The sequence below is a fragment of the Scyliorhinus torazame genome, chromosome 15, assembly GCF_047496885.1.
Source record: "Scyliorhinus torazame isolate Kashiwa2021f chromosome 15, sScyTor2.1, whole genome shotgun sequence".
Classification (NCBI taxonomy): domain Eukaryota; kingdom Metazoa; phylum Chordata; class Chondrichthyes; order Carcharhiniformes; family Scyliorhinidae; genus Scyliorhinus; species Scyliorhinus torazame.
Genome location: NC_092721.1, coordinates 138,757,316 through 138,775,528, shown reverse-complemented (window position 1 = coordinate 138,775,528; position 18,213 = coordinate 138,757,316). Strand labels below are relative to the sequence as shown.

The 18,213-nt window shown below is 46.8% G+C and overlaps 1 protein-coding gene across 2 annotated transcripts in view; it reads right to left on the bottom strand.

Moving 5' to 3' along the window:
• Positions 1-998: 998 nt before the first annotated feature.
• The window catches only part of parp4 (poly (ADP-ribose) polymerase family, member 4), a 341,167-nt gene continuing 323,952 nt past the window's right edge, over positions 999-18,213 (bottom strand). For both annotated transcript variants that reach the window (XM_072476809.1, XM_072476810.1), the window contains 2 exons: positions 7,503-7,635; positions 999-6,272 (listed from right to left, as the gene is read on the bottom strand). In XM_072476809.1, the coding sequence (XP_072332910.1) occupies positions 6,080-6,272; positions 7,503-7,635 (326 nt within the window). In that variant the 3' untranslated portion in view covers positions 999-6,079. The remainder of the gene's footprint in view (positions 6,273-7,502; positions 7,636-18,213) is intronic.

The following is an 18,213-nucleotide window of genomic DNA, read 5'->3' as shown; positions in this document are numbered from 1 at the left end:
CCCAGTCACTGCTGCCCAATGTGTGGGCCTCCATGGTTGTGCTCAGTATCTCGTTTCTCCTGGACTCATTATCTGAGAAAGAAGGGTGGTACTGAAGTCGTCATCCACTTTATCTTCATCTCTTTGCATTGCTGGGTTGTTCAGCGCACACACATGACAATGAGCAGGGCAACTCAATCCGCTGCATACGACAAGGGGTCAGCAGAACCACTTCTGGAGCTGACCAATGATTCTCTCTATGGTCATCCTAGTGGAGGCATAGCTGGTATTGTACCTCTCTACCTAAAGACCACAGATGTCTAATGGACACATCATAAACCTCTCTAATGGGTATCCCTCATCACCTAACAACCAGCTATCCAAAGAGCCATGTGAGTTGGGAGTGCCTGAGAATGCATGCATTAGGACTATTCCAAGGGTGCACAAACCTGCAGGATGCACTGACAGTGATCACAATCTGCCCATTCAGTGTGATAATCTTTCCAATTTATGAAAGCCCCCGGCTGGCATGGCATATCCCAATGGCGGCATGTGTACAGTCCATGAACCCTTGCATCTTCAGAACATCCACCACCACCCTGAACACTTGCACACTCGCAGGCTGGCTCTGGTCAGTGATTAAATTAATGAATGTTTCCACTCTCCTGAACAATGCATGTGTTACAACTTTAATACAAAGGTTCGCTGCTGATTGCAAAGTGCTGCACAGAGCATGTGCAAGATTAAATTTTTTTTTTTTAAGAGTATCCAATTCCTTTTTTTCCAATTAAGGGACATTTTAGTGTGGCCAATTGACCTACCCTGCACATCTTTTTGGGTTGTGGGGGTGAGACCCACTCAGACACAGGGAGAATGTGCAAACTCCATATGGTCAGTGACCCGGGGTCGGGATTGAATCTGGGTCCTCCTCGACATGAGGCAGCAGTGCTAACCACTGCGCCACCGAGGTGCCCTAAGAATATCTATTAACTTAAAAGAAAAAGACACAAGGACTATAATGCACTACAACAGTACACGTAACTTTACTGATGGCTATAAACACACAGTATTACATGAGATTACCCCTTTGTTTCCAACTCCCTACATTTCCTGATCTCTGAGATATGAAATGAAATGAAATGAAAATCACTTATTGTCACAAGTAGGCTTCAATGAAGTTACTGTGAAAAGCCCCTAGTCGCCACATTCCGGCGCCTGTTCGGGGAGGCTGGTACGGGAATTGAACCGTGCTGCTGGCCTGCCTTGGTCTGCTTTAAAAGCCAGCGATTTAGACCAGTGTGCTAAACCAGCCCCCTTTTCCCAGATAAACCAGATATCCCTTTTTCCCAGATAACACCCAATATTATAAAACTCTAAGAGCTAAATCCAACAGATAGTTACCACACACAGGTTATTTGACCACGTTTGGTAAAACCATCTTCAGTTTCAGTGAAGGTGTAATCTTCTCAGTTCAAGTTTTGGATTTTAACTGGCTGCCCTTTTTTCAATAATTTGATTATAGAGGAGGCTGTATTCTGCAGCCCTTTGATAGTAGTTGCTTCTACAGTGTGCCTTTCTTGTACTATGGATATATCATTCTATCCCTTTCATGTTACCTGCCCTGAGGAGCGTTCAGCATATAAATGTCAATTTCCTTATCTTTCCACTTTGAAGTTACCTCTTCTATATCCCATTGTTTTCCCCATGTCACATTGGTACACTTGCTTTTCTCATTGGTATGCTTATTTGCATATCGAAACCCATTCACACAGCTGCCCTTATCAATTCCCCTTATTTTATCCCAATTTGTTTTTTTAAATCGTAATACTCCCCAATTCTTAACAATTGGTATTGATCTTCCATAATTCCTTAGATTTTAAAACAGCTCCCAAGGACTGGAAGGTAGCAAATATAACTCCACTATTTAAGAAAGGTTAAACAGCATATCTTTGGCCAGTTAGGCTAACATCAGTAGGAGGCAAAATGCTCAAATTTATTTATTTATTCTTTTAAATTAAGGGGCAATTTAGCTTGGCCAATCCACCTACCCTGCACATCATTTTGGGTTGTGGGGGTGAGACCCATGCAGATACAGGGAGAATGTGCAAACTCCAGATGGCCAGTGACCCGGGGCTGGACTGAACCTGGGACCTCAGCGCTTTGACCCAGCAGTGCTAACCACTGAGCTACCGTACTGCCCCCTCAAATTTATTTTTAGGGACGTGATAGCAGGGTAAGACCGTAAGACATAGGAGCAGAATTAGGCCATTCGGCCCATCGAGTCTGCTCTGCCAATCAATCATAGCTGATATGCTTCTCATCCCCAGTCACCTGCCTTCTCCCCATAACCCCTGATCACCTTATTAATCAAGAACCTATCTATCTCTATCTTAAATTTGACCTCCCCAGCCTTCTGCGGCAAAGCGTTCCATAGATTCACCACCCTCTGGCTGAAGAAATTCCTCCTTAGTTCATACTTAGTAGTGAGTACTTAGTTCATACTGATTTATGAAAGGGAAATTATCCCTTTCATAATAGATTTTCATGGATTGTTGACTGATTAATGGACAGAAATAGAGCGTAGAAATAAAGTGAACTTTTTCAAGTTGGCAGGTTGTAACTCATTGGGTACCGCAAGAATCAATACTTGGGCCTCAGCTATTACAATCTTGTTAATGGCTTAGATGAGGGAACCAAGTGTAAATCTCAAAGTTTGCTGATGATACAAAGTTTGGCAGGAAAATAAGTGGCAAGCAAAAAGGCTACAGTACGATGGAAGTTGGGTTAGTGGGAAATAACATAGCGGCTGGAATATAATAAGATGAAGTGCGAAGTGAAAAAGCAGAATATTTTTTGAACGGTGGGAGACTGGGAAATGTTTGTCTTTAGTGGGGACCATGGTGTCGTACATAAATCACAAAGTTAACAGGCAGGCACAGCAAGCAATTAGGATGGCAAATGCTACGCAAGGGTTTCAAGTACAAGAATAAAGAATTATTGTTACAATGGTAAGCTGGAGTAGCATGTGCAGTTTTGGTCTCCTTACCAAAGGATGTACTTTCCCTGGAGGAACTGCAGCAAAGATTCATTTAAAATGGTTTCTGGAATAAGGAGTTAGATCTATGAGGACAGATTAAGTAAACTAGGCTAATATTCCCTGAAGTTTAGAAAAATATGGGGTGATTTAATTGGAATATATAATATTCTTAAGGGTCTTGACAGAGTAGATGCTGAAAAATTGTTTCCTCTGGCTGCAGAAACTAGAACGCGGTCACAATCTCAGAATAAGAGTCAGCCATTTAAGAGTAAAGTGAAGAGAAACTTCTGAATCTTTTGAATTTTCTACCCCAAAGAGCTGTGGATGCTTAGTGCAGTATATATTTCAAAGGACGATTGATTTTTGAATACTAAGTAAGTTGGGGGATGTTAGGTTAATGCATGGAGGTGAAGTTGTGGTAGATCATCAATATCTTGTTGAATGACAGAGCAGGGCCAAATGGTCTACTCTTGTTCCTATTTGATCCTTGTTTTTGTATTCCATGGGCTGCATTTTAATGTAGGGACAGGAAAATACCAGTCGGTCCCTTTTGCTGTTTCTGCCTTTTACGTTAGAATACAGCATTGAATTTGTCAAAACTTTTAACATTTACCTGTCAGAACGATCCCAATTCTTCATTAGGCTTCCCAAAGTGGTCACAAAGTCTCCAACAAGGTGTGTTTTATAGGCTTCCAAAATCCAAATTGTCCTTGGCTTGTTCGGCCATTTCAGAAGGCAATTAAGAGTCAACTACATTACTGTGGGTCTGGAATCACATGTACGTCAGACCAGGTAAGGACAGCAGATTCCCTTCCCTAAAGGACATTAGTGACCAATCGTTTTTACAACAGTTGACAATGACTTTCAAAACCGAATTTCTTTTTATTGAATTCAAATTTCACCATCTGCCATGGTGGGATTTGAATCTGGTTCCAAGAGCATTATCCTGGGTGTCTGGATTAATAGTACAATGACGATACCACTGCGCCATTGCCTCTGTTACAAAAAAGCTACATGAAAATAGCAGGGGGTCAGGAGGACGAGGTAATTAGTTCTTGCTGTCAAAACCTTCAGGTATTCTGGTTTCAGATCGACAAGGGACCCATGGGTGATGGGTCAGTCAGGAAAGTGGAGGACATACTCTTATTGAATGGTGGAGCAAACATAAGGGTCTAGTCCTACTCCTATTTCCTATGTTGTTCTGATGTTTACCGACCCCATTCTTGCCTGCATCAGATGAAAAGCTGGCCCCCAAACATCTATCAATAAGCCTAAAAATCCCATCTGCTTTCAATAACCTTAATGGCTTGTCCCACCACCTTTAAATATTTATGTATGTGAACCCCAGGTATATCTTTTCCTGCACCTCCTTTAAAATGTCATCATTTAATTTATACTCTTCTCAATTTTCTTCAAAAATTTATAAATTCACACTTCTTTACATTCAATTTCTCAAGTCTAGCTATGTCTCCCTGAAGTCTGCCACTATCCTCCATATTATTTACTACATTTTTAAGCTTTGTGCCATCCAGAAACTTCAAAACTAAGTTTCCTATACCCAAATCTTGGCCATTAATAATACCAAAAGAAGCAGTAGATCCAATACAACTCCTTGGGGACGTTATTCTATTCTTCCATTCAGTGAAAAAAACAGCAGTTCACAATTTTTCTCTGCCTTCTGACTTGCAACATGTCCATAATGTGAGACTATATCAAACATCTTTTGAAAGGCCACGGACACATCAACTGCATTGGTCTCATCAATCCTCTCTGTTACTTCATTAAATGCAATCAAGTTAGTTTTCAGCAAATCTTGACATATTATCCATGAGAATGTTATGACTGGCAGTGAGGTGAGACTTTTTGCCCATCATTCTGGGGAATTACAAATTCCATTCAAAGAAAGAAAACATATAATCCACGAAAAAAGAAAATTCATTTAACATTAGACAATTTGTTTTTAAGATTAAAAATCAGCAAAGTTACATTTCAAATTAACTCATTTGGTTGAATTTACTCCCAGGGATCAGTGGGATGTGGGAGCTAAGAAACAGACCAGTTGACTGGGGCACAAGTTCCGCAGATCCATCCCACTTCTTAGCCATTTTTGTGGGCGTGGAATGTGGAAGAGGGGGACCTCAAGTCTATCCATTTGCACGTGGCACAAAGCCAATCTGGCTCAATAAGAGCCAATTTGCGCCAACTGTAAGAGTTGTCTAAGATTTTCCAGTAGGCCTCCAGCTTCCAGCAGGTAGTAGGGCCCCGTGTTGGTGCCTGAAGAAGTACCCCCATGGCAAGTCTCGAGTTTGGACTGTAGAGGAGTCCCCGGCCCATCGATACTGCCGGAGTGTTTGCCAGAATTAGTTATAATTTATTTTTGAAAAAGTTGGAGAGAGGGTATCTCCATCCTGAAGTGCCCTCTCTCTTACCTTCCAACACAGCCTTCTATATTTCAAGCTTGTAGGTCTCAGACTTGCCCTCCAGCTTTGGGAGTTCCCCCCCACTCCCCCCAACCGGGTTGGATCAGTCCCAATCTCAGTTTCCCACTCCCAGAGGGAAATTCCAGCCAAATGTAATAACAAGAGAGAACAAAAAACGTTAATATTTCAGATGATAAACAAATCATTTCTACCACTAGAAAGTTTAGAAGTATGCTTATCCATCTATGTGTTAGTATCCCAGTTAAGAATAATATTTACCATATTTGAATGCTGATGGATTCATCAAATGACTTGGTAAATTAAATTTAAATTGCTGAAAGCTACAATGTCCAGGGTATAGTGAACAATTCCTGCTTCCAGTAATCGTTCTTTTTTAAATTTAGAGTACCCAATTCTTTTTTCCAATTAAGGGGCAATTTACCGTGGCCAATCCACCTATCCTGCACATCTTTGGGTTGTGGGGGTGAGACCCAAGCAGACACAGGGAGAATGTGCAAACTCCACATGGACAATAACCCGGGTCCATGGCACCATGAGGCAGCAGTACTAACCACTGAGCCACCATGCTGCCCCTTTGCTTCCAGCATTAGTAAACAATTATTTAATTCATCACCCTGTACTGTTACTCTTCTTGGTTATACAACTGCTGAAGTGGTGAGCCTTTTTTGAGAGAATCAATCTGCAATAGTTGACGAGTAGCTGATTCCCAGTCTCTTCCTAGCTGCAGGCGACTACAGATTGTTGGATATTTTCTGTCTGTATTTTTAGCCCAGGCTATGGCTTTTTTTACATGTTCTACATGCCAACATGCTGTTCTGTGGAAGGCAATGATAGCAATTAAAATTGTGAAGCAATACATTGAATAAAAACACAATGCTCCAATTCACCTTGTGCAAAAATTATCTTTTTAATCAATTAAAAATTTGTTCATACACACAGCAAAATCTCTCTTTCATACTTCACCTCCAATCCCCCCACCCACCCACCCCAAGCAGCCTATGTCTCCAGGCTATGGCTTTTTTTTACATGTTCTACATGCCAATATGCTGTTCTGTGGAAGGCAATAATAGCAATTAAAATTGTGAAGCAATACATTGAATAAAAACACAATGCACCAATTCACCTTGTGCAAAAACATTTTTAATCAATAAAAAATTTGTTCATACATACAGCAAAACTTTTCTTTCATTCTTCACCTCCAATCCCCCCACCCACCCACCCCAGGCAGCCTATGTCTCCTCTCCTAGCTACCTGTGTTTCAAATACACAGAAGCTCTGTATCTGTCTGAGTCCTGGGTTGGCCATAATTCCCATGGTCCTTTGCAGATGGCCATCTCAGATGGCGACACTGGTCAACTATTTAGGGTTGGCCATGGAGAGTTACATCTTATTCTATTGCTAGTTATTACAAACTCAATCAGGGCGGCATGGTGGTGGAGTGGTTAACACTGCTGCCTCACACGGTACAGAGGACCCAAGTTTGATCCCGGCCCAGGGTCACTGTCCGTGTGGTGTTTGCACATTTCTCCCCGTGTCTGTGTGGATCTCACTCCCACAACCCAAAAGATGTGCAGGGTAGGTAGATTAGCCATGCTAAAATTGCCCCTTAATTGGAAATTTAAAAAAAAAATTCAGACTCAATCGTCATGGAAAAACCATGTGCTGTGAATGGTGCTGTACAAGGGAATTGTTCTTCTTTGGAGAGGGAAAAGCAAAGCCATTTACATGTTGAGTTAGTTTCAAAATGTGAGACTTTTCCGATTTGTTCAGCATCAGTAAGGTGTTCAAACTTTTCTCATCTTGAGCTTCAATTAGTGTGTTATATGAAACTAATAAGTGATCCATCTGTTGCTAAGTTGCAGGACTGTGGTTTAAGTACTAAAAACTGCAATCAAGATGATGTTCTATCTACAAGCAATGCCACTTATAGACCATTGCAATATGTGCACTTGTAATTATTACTAATTTTACTCTCCAACATTTGAAAAAAAAATTCACAAGACTACAATTGCCTCAATAATTTTCAATTAATACTTTAAACGCACCTTGAATCCAACGTCTGGTCCAGACAAAGGAGGGATGTGAGCTTAATCCCTTTCAACTGGTTAGTGAAACGAATCAACTGTAGGATCAGAAATGTAGCAATCAGCGATACAATCTCTTCAGCTGCTCGGTGACCTTTCAAAGAATAAATATTTTCAAGTCAATACTTACTTCATAATTTATCATTTAAAAGTTGTTATTGAAAATTCAGATTTTATTGCAAGTTCTGTCAAGCAAATCAATATGCAGAGAAATTACAGCAATTTATATGCAAAATGTCAATTTACATTGAAATATTAGCCAATGTATATCATTTGACACTGCTAGTATTATGAAAAACTACTTATAAGTAATCAAAAAAATCCAGTGACCAAAACAAAGTCAGTAATTAATTGCTCTGAGAGTAGACACATTATTTTTAAAAAATTTAGAGTACCCAATTCATAAGGGGCAATTTAGCGTGGCCAATCCACCTGCCGTGCACATCTTTGGGTTGTGGGGGTGAAACCCACGCAGACACGGGGAGAATGTGCAAACTCCACACGGTCAGTGACCCAGCACTGGGATCGAACCCAGGTCCTCGGCGCCGTGAGGCAGCATTGCTAACCACTGCGCCACCATGCCACCCCAACACACATTATTACTATCAATGTTTACTTGTTTTTTAAAAATCTGCTTAGAAAATTCAATTTAACATGTACACAATGGGCTGTCATGTGAGAGTACCTTTAAGAAATGGATGTTTAAACAATGTACCTTTAAGAAAATAGTGACGTCAGAGAATGGGTGGAGCTGAGCTCAGTTTGGCCATTTATGAGGTTAGTTCTGGGTTTTTAGTTTCAGTTTGAGAGAGCAGCTGGGAGGTACTGTGTGTTTTGCTGAGAGCTGCAGGAAGAAACACCGAGCTTGTCTGTTGATGAATATTCTGGGATTTTTCCGGATTGTGTAGTAACAATGTCGCAAAGTCACAGATTAAGACAAGAGGAGAAATCAAAGAGTGAAGATGAAGTTGAAGTGCAAATATCAGAAACGATTTTTGATCAAATGGTTGAAAAAGAACAACAGGTGGCGGATGAGGCGGATATTTTTAGTTCAGAAAATTGGCGGAGTTACAACATAAAGATGTACAAATAAAACGGATATATCAGAAAGCATATACGGAAGAGGAATCTGAGAGTATACCAGAGTGTTATTACCGTAAAAGTGATGTCTTGATGAGAAAATGGACACCTTTACATATGCGGATGAAAAGTGGGCAGAAGTTCATCAAGTAGTATTGCCGGTAGGGTATAGAAAGGAGGTGTTGCGAGTTGCACATGAGGTACCAGTGGGAGGTCATATGGGAATAAGGAACACTCAAGCTAAAATCCAGAAACAATTTTATTGGCCTGGACTACATAAAGATGTAGTTAAATTTTGTCAATCATGTCACACATGTCAAGTGATAAGGAAACTTCAAGCAGTGATAAAACCAGAGCCCATAATATCCATTCCAGCATTTGAGGAACCTTTTACGAGGGTCCTAATTGATTGTGTAGGACCGCTTCCTAAAACAAAAAGTGGGAATCAATACCTTTTCACTATTATGGATGTGTCCACTAGGTTTCCAGAGGCCATTCCAGTACGTAATATTACAGCTAAAAGGATTGTGGAGGAGTTACTTAAATTCTTTACTTGATATGGACTACCCACAGAAATTTAATCGGATCAAGGATCAAATTTTACTTCTTGTTATTCAAAGAAGTTATGGATAGATTAGGAATAAAACAATTAAAATCAACTGCGTATCATCCAGAATCACAGGGAGTGTTGGAAAGATGGCATCAGACATTAAAGACAGTGTTGAGGGCGTATTGTCAAGATTATCCAGAGGGTTGGGATAAAGGAATCCCATTTGTATTGTTTGCAATTAGGGATGCACATAATGAGTCTACCAAATTTAGTGCTTTTGAACTAATTTTTGGTCATGAGGTAAGAGGACCACTTAAATTGACTAAGGAAACATTTTTGGGTGAGAAATCGGAAATTACACTATTGGATTACGTGACAAATTTTAGGGAACGATTAAATAGAGCAGGTGAATTGGCTGGATAACATTTAAAAGTTGCGCAAAATGTGATGAAACGGGTAGCGGACAAGAAGTCCAAAGTTATTACTTTTGCCAGTGGGGATAAAGTTTTAGTGTTGTTACCAGTGGTAGGTGAGCTTTTAAAAGCTAGGTTTTGTGGACCGTATCAGATTGAAAGGAAATTAAGTGAGGTGAATTATGTGGTAAAAACACCAGATAGAAGGAAGACTCAACGAGTGTGTCATGTGAATATGCTTAAAAGGTACTTTGAAAGGGAAGGAGAGGAAAAGGAGTTTTTAATGATTCTAACTCAAAGTGACAAACCAAATCCAGATGACTGTGAATTTGACATACCTCAAATTAAATTGGAAAATGAGGACGTTCTTAAAAATTGGGATGAATTGTTAAGTTACCTTCCAGAGGAAAAACGTACTGACCTGAAAGAGTTATTGATATCACATGGGCAAGTTTGTGGAGATAAATTGGGAAGTACTAAAATGGCTATACATGATGTAGATGTGGGAAATGCTGTTCCTATCAAACAACACCCATATAGACTTAATCCTTTAAAATTGGCACAGGTTAACAGAGAGATTGAGAGTATGCTTAAAAATGGCATAATTGACGTGGGTTGCAGCTAATGGAGCTCACCCATTGTGATGGTACCTAAACCAGACAGTACCCAATGGTTGTGTGTGGACTATAGAAAGGTGAATGCAGTTACAACACGTTTGAAGGATTGCATTGAGAAAGTGGGACAATCTGCTTTTATTTCCAACTTCCAGATATGGAAAGAACATTTAAAACATCGTATGGAGTTCTTCGATCGACTTCAGGAGGCGGGTTTGGTGATGAACCTTGCCGAAAGTGAATTTAGAGAAGTCCGAATCACTTTCCTTGCGGAGTTTCCAATACCCTCAAGACGAAGGGAAATAATGCGATCTCTTAGCATGAATGAATTTGATCGAACCTTTGTGCAAAAGATGTGTAGCGTGGTTGCTCCACTGATGGAATTGCTGAAGAAACGTTAAAAAATTTCAATGGACAGGGGACTTTCAACAGGCATTTGACTGCCTGAAAGCTGTGATCACCAATGCTCCTGTATTGGAGAATTGCAAGGAGCTCTGTGGTCAGACTGAACTAAAGTATCTGATTCTAAAGAGAAATGCCGAGGAGTAGAGGAATGGATGGATCGTGCAGAGACTTTCTTGTTCAAAGAGACGATCAATCGAGAAGGTTTTCGGTTGGAGGAAGAAGAATGGGAAAAATGGACTTTATTATTATGCCTGTTTGCTGGTGTTTTTTTTTAAACAAAAAAGTATTTTTGCTGTGTGCATTTCTTAATTGATGGTGCAAGGTTAAAAATGAAACCATCTTGAAGTTGATGGTTTTTTTTTTTTTCTTGGGGGGAGGTGTCATGTGAGAGTACCTTTAAGAAATGGATGTTTAAGCAATTTACCTTTAAGAAAATAGTGACGTCAGAGAGTGGGTGGAGCTGAGCTCAGTTTGGCCATTTTTGAGGTTAGTTCTGGGTTTTTAGCTTCAGTTTGAGAGAGCAGCTGGGAGTGTCTGTGTGTTTTGCTGAGAGCTGCAGGAAGAAACACCGAGCTGGTCTGTTGATGTTTGCAAATCCAAAGACTATAAATATATTGAATGTAACCTCATGTCTGTTTTTGAAGATTTGTTAAATCTTTTGGATGTATAAAGGAACAGTTTGCAGAATTGGGTAGTGTTGTTTTATTTTCGGGGTTATCTTTGAAGTAAGGGGTGTTAAGAGATCCAATGTTTATTTAAAAGATTAATTTGTGTTCATGGAATAAACATTGTTTTGTTTTAAAAAACCACGTGTCCATGATTGTAATACTACACCTGGGGAACAAGCCGTGTGCTTCAAAAGCAACAATCCATTAAAAGTGGGGGTTGGTTGAACTCCATGATACATTTTGGGGTTCTGAAAACACCTCTCCCATAACAGGACCATGAAGTCCAACTAACAGTGTAAAGTCCTGGCCCACTAGAATGGCAAGGGTTTACAGCATAAAGACCTGTTTTGGAAAACTTTGTTAAATAACTTCATTGCAGTGTTAATGTAAGCCTACTTGTGACAATAAAGACTATTAAAATTAAAAATCTCCACTGGGTGGAGCTGCTCAGGACCTGCATCAAAAAGAGTCCCCGAAAACTGAAGGTTGGTGTGGGGGTGGTGGAGAGATAAGGATGGGTTGATGAGTGGGGGAGGGGGTGTGGTCTGATCGACTCGTTGGGTTGATGGTAAAAGCTCATGGAATTGGAGGAAGTGTGTTAGCATGGATTGAAAACTGGCTGTCACATAGAAAACAGAGAGTTGAAATAAATGATTCCTTTTCAGAGTGGAAAATTATAGCTAGTAAATTAGTGGCAGGTATCAGTACTTGACCCGCAATTGTTCACAATTTACATTATTGACCTGGAGAAATCAACAGAATATAAGGTTTCAAATTTGCCAATGATACGAAAATAGGAGGAAGGACATGTTATGATGAGGATATTGTGATTCTACAAAGGGATATAGGTAGATTGGATAACTAGACCAAAGCCAAGGGCAGCATGGTGCCGCAGTGTTTAGCACTGCTGACTCACGGGGCTGAAGACCTGGGTTTGATCCTGGCCCCGAATCACTGTCCATTTGGAGTTTGCACATTCTGCCTGTGTCTGCGTGGGTCTCACCCCCACAACCCAAAGATGTGCAGGGTAGGTGGATTGGCCACACTAAAGGGTGAGCCCCTTAATTGGAAAAAAAAAAAATTTGGTACTCTAAATTTATTTTTTAAAGACTAGGCGAAAACCTGGCAAATGCAGTTTAATGTGGGAAAGTATGAGATCATGCACTTCAGTAGGAGGAATCAAAAGGCAGATTATTTAAATGGAGAGAGAGTGCAGGTGAGCGAAGTGCAGAGGGATCTAGGTGTTCCTGTGCACGAACCACAAATGAAATGAAAATGAAAATAGCTTATTGTCACAAGTAGGCTTCAAATGAAGTTACTGTGAAAAGCTCCTAGTCGCCACATTCCAGCGCCTGTTCGGGGAGGCTGGTACGGGAATTGAACCGTGCTGCTGGCCTGCCTTGGTCTGCTTTCAAAGCCAGCAAATAGATACCAGGTAGGTTCAACAAGTCGTTAAGAAGGCAAACGACATTTTGGACTTATTGCAAAGGGGTTGGAGTTTAAAATTAGGGAGATTTTGTTGCAATTGTACAGGATGTTGGTGAGGCCTCACCTGGCAGACTGTTTTGGTCCCCCTTACCTTAAAAAAAGATATAGTAACATTGGAGGCAGTCCAAAGGAGATTCACCAGGCTAATTCCTGGGATGATGATGGTGTGCAGCGGGACCTGGGTGTCCTTGTGCACCAGTCGCTCAAGGTAAGCATGCAAGTGCAGCAGGCGGTAAAGAAGGCTAATAGTATGTTGGCCTTCATTGCGAGAGGTTTTGAGTACAGGAGCAGGGACGTGTTGCAATTATACAGGGCCTTGGTGAGGCCACACCTAGAATATTGTGTGCATTTTTGGTCTCCTTCTCTGAGGAAGGATGTTCTTGCTCTTGAGGGAGTGCAACAAAGGTTTACCAGACTGATTCCAGGGATGGCGTGATTGTCATATGAGGAGAGATTGACTAGATTAGGATTGTTCTCGCTGGAGTTCAGAAGAATGACAGGGATTCTCTTGGAGCTTATAAAATTCAAAAAGGACTAGACAGGGTAGATGCAGTGAAGATGTTCCCGATGGTGGGTGTGTCCAGAACCAGGGGTCACAGTCTGAGAATTTGGAGTAAACCATTTCCCACAGAGATGAGGAGATATTTCTTCACCTTAAGAGTGGTGAGCCTGTGGAATTCATTACCACAGGAGTAGTTGATGCTAAAACAGTGAATATATTCAAGAGGCGGCTAGATATAGCACTTGGGGCGATTGAGATTAAAGGTTATGGGGAGAAAGCAGGATTAGGCTATTGAGTTGGATGGTCAGCAAGTGTAGAGTCTGAGGATGAGCATGGTACCAGGGCCAGGCTGGCTAAGAGGAACGGCAAGCTGGTGGAGGTCGAACCCAGTGGACCTGGAGGTTTGGAGTGTATGTGCTTCAATGCATGGAGTATAACAGGTAAGACAGATGAACTTAAAGACTTGATTCGTGCGTGGAACTTGGATGTGGTTGCTGTAACGGAGACTTGGTGACAAAAGGGACATGACTGACAGCTAAATATTCCAGGATATAGGTGTTTTAGGCAAGACAGGGAAGAAGGTAAAAGAGGTGGGGGAGTTGCAGCACTGGTTAGAGAACATGGGCGTCATTCTCCGACCCCCTAGCCGGTTGCCGAAGTCTCCGAAGGGAGAAAAGTCGGCGGGGCGTTAATGGCGCCGCTGACGCCGGAGAATAGCACGGGTGGGCACAAGGCAGCCGATTTTGGGCCTGCCGATATTCTCCCGTCTGGATGGGCCGAAGTCCCGTCGACGTGATGACCGGTCACGTCGACGTAAATCAAACCTCCTTTTAATCGGCGTCAACCTGTGCTCCAGGTTTACGCCGACCAGCGTGGAGGTGGGTGACGGCCTGGGGGGGTGGTTAGAGTGGGCTGGGGTCCGGGGGAGTGCCAGGAGTGGGGGTCCGTGCCGGGGAGGAGGATGGGGGGTCCGTGCCGGGGAGGAGGATGGGGGGGTCCGTGCCGGGGAGGAGGATGGGGGGGTCCGTGCAGGGGAGGAGGATGGGGGGGTCCGTGCAGGGGAGGAGGATGGGGGGGTCCGTGCCGGGGAGGGGGATGGGGGGGGGGGGGGGGGTCCGTGCCGGGGAGGGGGGTCCGTGCCGGGGAGGAGGATGGGGGGCCCGTGCCGGGGAGGAGGATGGGGTCCATGCCAGGGAGGAGGATTGGGGGCCCGTGCCGGGGAGGAGGATGGGGTCCGTGCCGGGGAGGAGCATGGGGTCCGTGCCGGGGAGGAGGATGGGGTCCGTGCTGGGGAGGGGGATGGGGGGGTCCGTGCCGGGGAGGAGGATGGGGGGGGGTCCGTGCCGGGGAGGAGGATGGGGGGGTCCATGCCAGGGAGGGGGGTACGAGGGCAAGTGAGTTGGTCCACCTGGCCAGGTGCCAGCCTCCAACAGTTGGACCCATGCGGTCCATGCCACCTGGCTGGGGGGAGGAGGGGGTATGGGCAATGATGACATGTCGTCGTTCCCCCCCCCAACCAGGCCGTCATGTTTTCCGATCATCCAGCGATGTTGGCCGCCGTGGCGGCAGCCGCTAATATCTATGTTGCCCTGGATGAGGAGGAGGAGGAGCGTGCCGGAGAGGGGCAGGCGGCAGCCGCCCAGGCTGGAGGGACACCTGACCGACAGGACGAGGAGGGGGAGGAGGACGTCGCGGCCCCACGGCAACGGAGGCACCCGAGGGCGCCCCTTGTGTACCGGCCCCGGCAGTCATACCAGGACCTCACAGACCGGGAATGCAGGAGGAGACTCCGGATGAGGCGGGAAACCGTGGCACACATCTGCCACCTGCTGGCACACCTGTCACCGCGTGGCACTGGCGGGGGACAACCTCTCCCCGTGTCCGTCAAGGTTACGGTGGCCCTGAACTTTTATGCATTCCAGGCACCGAGTGGGGACCTGTCCGGCATATCGCAGACATCGGTGCACCGGTGCATCCGGGCAGTGACAGACGCCCTATATGCCATGGCGCACCGCTACATCCGCTTCCCTGTAGACCGGGCCAGCCAAGATGCCCGGGCCGTGGGCTTCTCTGCCGTGGCCGGGTTCCCCATGGTCCAGGGCGCGATTGATGGGATGCACGTCGCCGTGCAGCCACCTGCAGATAACAGGGCCGTGTTCACCAATAGGAAGGGGACCTATTCGATGAACATACAGGTGGTCTGCGACCACCGCATGATGATCCTGCACGTCTGCGCCCGTTACCCGGGCAGTGTACACGACTCATACGTGTTGTCGCGGTCATCCATCACCGGCATGTACGAGGGACGCCATCCCCGGCTGAGGGGCTGGTTGCTGGGCGACAGGGGCTACCCATTGCGATCGTGGCTGATGACGCCTATATGGAGGCCACACAATGAGGCGGAGAACCGCTACAATGATGCCCATGTAGCGACAAGGGGAGTGATAGAGAGGTGCTTTGGCGTGCTGAGGTGCCTGGACCTCTCTGGGGGCGCCCTCCAGTATTGGTCAGATAGGGTCGGCCGCATCATTGTGGTGTGCTGCGTCCTGCACAACATAGCCCAGCAGAGGGGTGATGTGCCGCAGGCAGAGGAGGGCGGAGTGGAGGAGCAGCAGGAAGAGGCGCAGTCCTCCCCAGATGAGGGGGATGGGGGCAATGGTCAGTGCAGACGGGCTAGACACAGGCGGGTGGCTGTCCACCATTACCGGCTGGCCCAGCGGTCACGGGACAGGCTGATAGCCGCCCGCTTCACTGACTAGATGGGCGTGGGAATCGGGTAGTACGGCCACAGACCGCACACCATGGCAACAGCCGACCACCCACACCCCCCACCCATCCAGCACCCTCACCCCCCTCACCAACCCCACCCACCCCACCCGCATGCACACTACCCCCCCCATTGCCGATCCACCTGCGGCACAACGGCCGGGCTCACACAGTTGCGGGTGGACGCGTGTCTATTGCAGGCCATGTAGGATGATGACAACCCGCCCTGCGATGAGCTCCTGGCTCCACATCGTTGGACTATGTCTGACCCATGGCCACAGTACCACCATCCACCCGGACCATCCCTGCATGCGGCTGTGACACTGCAGTGCACGGTCCCGTCCTCTGCCAGGGGGGATGTTGATGGCGGCCCAGGGGGAAGGGGCAGACTCACCTGGGGCTGAGGTAAGACCACCCCTCACATACACACACTTGCGCTCAACGTACATGACACCCCCGCACGCTTTGGACAGAGCACAAAGGCAGCTTCTGTAGGTGTAACATTGACTTTAATAACCAAAGGAGTTCATGCACGTGCCCTAGCCCCTAAAACTCATCTGTGCCCTGCACCCGTGCCAACTTACTCAGTGTCTAATTGTTTGGCCTTACGGGCCCTTTGACTACGTCTACGTAGTTCCCCAGACGGTACAGCAGAACTGGAGGTGGACTCCTGTGATTCCTGCCCTCTGACATGGGATCCCTTTGGCGGCCGTTTCCTGGGGCGTCCTGGCCTAGATGGGCCAGGCTGCGGCCCGGGCGACTGGGATGGCGAGCTGCCAGCCTGTCCTGCCCGTTGCCCACCCGATGCACCTGGGACGGATAGGGGGGGGGGGGAGTCCGAGGTGTCGCGGTGTTCCGGGACCTCCCCTACAGGGGGACCCGGGACGGACCACACCACCTCCTCCTCCCTCGGGGTGCCCGATGGCCCCCAGGCCTCTACATGGGTGGGGGATGCGAACGGACTGGCCATCCGACGTCCCCCCGACATCTGGCGCTGCCAGTCCTGGAGGTCCGTGCTGGTATCGACAGGGGTCTGCAGGTTTGCAGCCATGGAGCCCAGGGGATTGGCAAACCCTGTCTGTGACTGTGCGACGCCGGCTCGCACATGGCCAATGGCGCCGATGCCCTCAGCGATGGCCTGCAGAGACTGGGCCATGGCCTGCTGAGACTGGGCCATGGCCTGCTGAGACTGGGCCATGGCTTGCAGAGACTGGGCTATGGCCTGCTGAGACTGGGCCATGGCCTGCTGAGACTGGGCCATGGCCTGCAGAGACTGGGCTATGGCGTTGAGCGCCTCTGCCATCTGCCGCTGGCGCTGGCTCATGGCCTCCTGTGAGAAGGCAGCCATGTCCTGGGCCACAGACGCCGCCTGCACGGAAAGCCCCAGGCCTCGCAAACCGTTCCCCATGTTTGACACCGTCGCACCCATTGCCTCCACCGCGGACGCCACCCGTGCGGTGTCGGCCTGGGTGGCACGTATGACCGGCACCACTCCCAGCTCCTGGACGCGGGTGGACTCCTTCACCTGCGACTGCAGCCGCCGCAAGCCGGCCGTCACCCTCTTCGCTCATCTCCGGGTCGGTGGTTGCATCGGATCTATGGGTGGGTGTGGTAACTCCAGGAAGCCGGGATCCATCTGGGCGGCAGATGTTCGCTTGGGCTGGGCTGCCCTCCGACCGCCCGGCCCCTCTGCTGCTCCTACCTCCACCTGCTGTACCGGGACGGCTGTGTTGTGCGCACCAGTGAGTGTACCAAACGCCTCATCACTAAAGTGCCCAACTGAGGTGAGTGTTTCTGCGATGGTGGAGGGTGTTGGTGACAGCAGTGGCGTTGTGTCGTGCTCTTCGTCCCACTCTGAGTCCATGGCACTTTGGGGTGGGGGTTCGTCTCCACCCATCCACTCTGTGTCACCGACCGGTATTTTGTCTTCCTGGGTAGGGGTGTCCTGGGTAGGGGTGTCCTGGGTAGTGGTGTCCTGGCTCGGCTGTGACGGGGGCCTGTGCCTGCCCCTCTCGTCGCTGGGTGGCACACGCCTGCGTCGTCGCACCCGCACGTGACGGGGGCGTCGTCTCCCTGTTGCTCCAGGTCTCTCCGTCTCCCGTGGTCTCCGAGGGACATCCTGCGGGCATCGCATGCCGGAGGGTCCGGGTCTCACCGTCTCCCGTGGTGTGCGAGGGGCATCCAGC